Source organism: Myotis brandtii, unplaced genomic scaffold, assembly GCF_000412655.1.
Source record: "Myotis brandtii unplaced genomic scaffold, ASM41265v1 scaffold520, whole genome shotgun sequence".
Lineage (NCBI taxonomy): Eukaryota > Metazoa > Chordata > Mammalia > Chiroptera > Vespertilionidae > Myotis > Myotis brandtii.
In genome coordinates, this window is record NW_005369827.1 from 3349909 (window position 1) to 3353239 (window position 3331).

General features: G+C 44.7%; 1 protein-coding gene across 1 annotated transcript in view; it reads right to left on the reverse strand.

The window, feature by feature from the left end:
* ATP8A1 (ATPase, aminophospholipid transporter (APLT), class I, type 8A, member 1) overlaps window positions 1–1643 on the reverse strand; it is a 203180-nt gene extending 201537 nt beyond the window's left edge. Inside the window, exon 1 of the mRNA XM_014548695.1 lies at window positions 1589–1643. Coding sequence (XP_014404181.1) covers window positions 1589–1628 — 40 coding nt within the window. The 5' untranslated portion in view covers window positions 1629–1643. The remainder of the gene's footprint in view (window positions 1–1588) is intronic.
* Window positions 1644–3331: the final 1688 nt, after the last annotated feature.

Sequence of the window (3331 nt, forward strand, 5' to 3'; positions counted from 1 at the left end):
ATGGCGCGTCTGGGGTCCCGCAGGCGCGGTGGGTCTGGATCTCACGCGATATCGGGTGCTGGGCCTCTAGTAGTATATAAAACTTGTAAACCTACAGAACTGTGAGCACCTGCAAAGCATTCAGGTAACATTGAGTAGGACACCTCAATGTTTTGAAAGTGGTGTTTTTCACACACAGGATGTATAGTCAGAGATTAAAAGGAAGTTTTCCCCTTTGAAAAAGGTTCTTTACATCACCTCAGTTGAGGCAATAATGTTATTGGCCAACTCCTTAGCATTTTGGATTTCAACAAGGCTTCCAGCTCGGCCCTATAAAATGGAGACAGGATTCCATGATGAAATAGCACTGTGGCTTTACAACTCCATGACAAACAGCCACAGACGGGGCTCAAAGTGAGGTTGTCCTTTGGTTCCCCCTGTCTACAAGCCCTTCTGAGGGAGCCGACCAGGGACACCCTTGGCTCTTGCCCCTCCTCCCCTCTCCTGGCCTAGTTCCCTGGACTGGGGTGTCAGGGAGAACAGGAGGCACCTGACCAGCAAGGCTAATCAGATTTCCTTCTGGGATGTGAACTTGAGACCCAGAGACACAGGCAGGCAGACTTGGCACTGAGCAGGGACTGTCGTGGAGGGCTGGGCTGGAGGTCACAGCACCCTGAGGTCAGGTGCATGCCTAAGGTGTGAGTGAAGTGGGGAACAGGGTGGATGCACAGAGGGAACAACAAGGCCATAACAAGGCAAAAACAAGGCAGAGTGAGAGACCCCAGAATCCCATGAGGTTCTGCTGTGATCCAAGAGGACCCCCTGGATGGTTAAATACATAACTTAGTGACGGCTCTGGAGCCAGACAGCCTGGGTTCCAACGACAGGATAAGGACACACATGGCATGATTAATAAATGCACAGGCGACATGAAAAAAAACCAGAATCCAGGAAGGTTTTAAAAGGTTGAATAAATCGAAGGTCTGATACTAAGGCCTCAAAAAAATCAACTGTGCAAATACAATATGGGGGACATCTGGCCCAGCCAGATGTGTAGAAAATAAAAGGCTTTATTGCTTTTACTGCTTTCTCAGAAAGAAAGGACTTGCTAAGAAATAAAACTGTCTGAGGGTGAAATGGGCTGTTCCACCAGCGGGTGTGATTCTCAGTACTGAGAGGTATTCCAGCAGGAGCTGGATAACGGTGTGCTAGCAAGCTGTCTCAGGGACCGGGCGACACTATACCATCGCTCAGTTCCCTCCAACTCTCGAATTTCATGATAATTATAAGGTCATCAGAGAATCATTAATACATCAGAGAGCCAATGCACAAGCAAGTTTTAATCACTTTGTAGATGGGAAAAGGAATTATCGAATTAATTGATAAAAATGCTTTGAGGACAGTTAACCCCGCTGACTTCAATAGCAATGCCTTCACAAGAAGATATATGAATTATAGTTTTGAATGAGTGAGCCCTTAAAACATACTGGAAGAAATACTAATACAACCATGAAAGTTTTCTGAATGATCACAGCTTTCATTTTTAGAGCTAGTTATGCATTTTCAACATAAAAACAGGTAGATGCCTGACTGATTCCAACAGACTCACCTTCATTTTGTTTAAAGAAGCGGAAACACCCTAATAACATTACTTTGCTGCTGTGTTGTTCTCAGGAGAGGCAGCGCGGTTTGATGGGCACCTGCTTTTTATCACCATTGTGACTTTGGCAGGAGAGAAAAATTATTCACCTTTACTTTTTAACAAAGTCTCAACCATCAAAAACACCCAGTGAAGAAACGAAAGCCTACCTGCTAATTATGGCTTTGATGGAGGAGTCAGAGCAGCACACACAATATAAACCACCCACACACAAGAACAGCTTTTTATTCTGTAGAACCAGACATTACCTCCGATAAGAAAAGGGGTGCCACTCTCATCTGCCTATCGATGACAAGCAGTGTCACAATCTGGCATGTCAAATATCCAACAGGTCCATCGAACAAGCCTAGAAAAACAGGACACCCATAAAGGTGCATGGAGAACACCACCTCCGGACATAACCCTGAGAATGGGTGTGGCTCCAGGTGGCTTGTCTGCCATCCGCACTGTGGGCAGCATTGAAGAACCACTGAGACTGGTTGGACAAGACAGGCTCCGAGACTTAGGAGTCACTTGCACAAAAGGAAGACAGGGCTGGCAGCCATTAGTTTGTCAGGATGTGGCTAAAAAAGAAGATAAACCTCCACTAACCAGATTAAGCTGGGATGTGTGAATGACAGATGGTGGGCTGCAAAAACTTAAAAGACCCAGCACAGTGCTCAGTGACATTAAAGCAATGACACCTACACATGTGTGAGATTGCTATCAGCTCTACCCAATTCACAGGTAGAACAAGAACAATGAGAGGATAGTTTGAACAGATATTTCAAGAACCTTCTAATGCAGTGGTTCTCAACCTTGGCTGCACATTAGAATCACCTGGGAATCTTTTTAAAATCCTGATTTCTGGGCCTCATCCTCCGGAAATTCTGTTTCTTTGTTATGGGGTGGGGCCACAACATTAGTAACAAAGAAAGAATTTCCGGAGGATGAGGCCCAGAAATCAGGATTTTAAAAAGATTCCCAGGTGATTCTAATGTGCAGCCAAGGTTGAGAACCACTGTTCTAATGTCATACGGAAAAATCAGCCAGTGCAGAGTCTCTTAAGGCATCACTTTGCCCCCCACTTGCTACCACCACTAATTAGAATTGTGAAATCAGCCACTTAGATGTGCAGTACCCGCGGCCATTGTTGAGCAAAGTGCAATGGGTCTCTGGTGATAAGAGGAAAACTCCACTCGGCTTCAAAACCATTCCACCCGCTAAAGTTAGCTTCCACAATTTCAACAGCTGATCTTATCCCCAGTCACCCACCAGGTGCGGGTTCAAGTAACATTTGCTGAGCGCCTACTTCACAGCTCTCACTTCATTTCTCACTCTGAAGAACAGCCCTGTGACGTGGAACACCTCAAGAGCCAAAACACGATGATGACACGGAAGACTATTCTCATCTCTGATGATGGAGCAAAAAGTCCCGCCAATAGAATTATTCAGTTCCTAGATGTCTAAGATCTAGGAACACCTAAGACCCTAACAGTTATGTTTTCTAAAGTTCTAAAGAATATTTGGAGAAAAGAAGATGGGAGAAAATGGAGGATGGATTGAAATCCTGATTTTAAGATAAATGCAATATAGTCTTTCTAAAAACAACACAACAACACGAAAGAAATGTACACAAACATACATATTTTGGCACATGTGGATCTCCACACTCATTTCTAAGATGCAAGGAGGTTTCAGTCCTTCATCTCA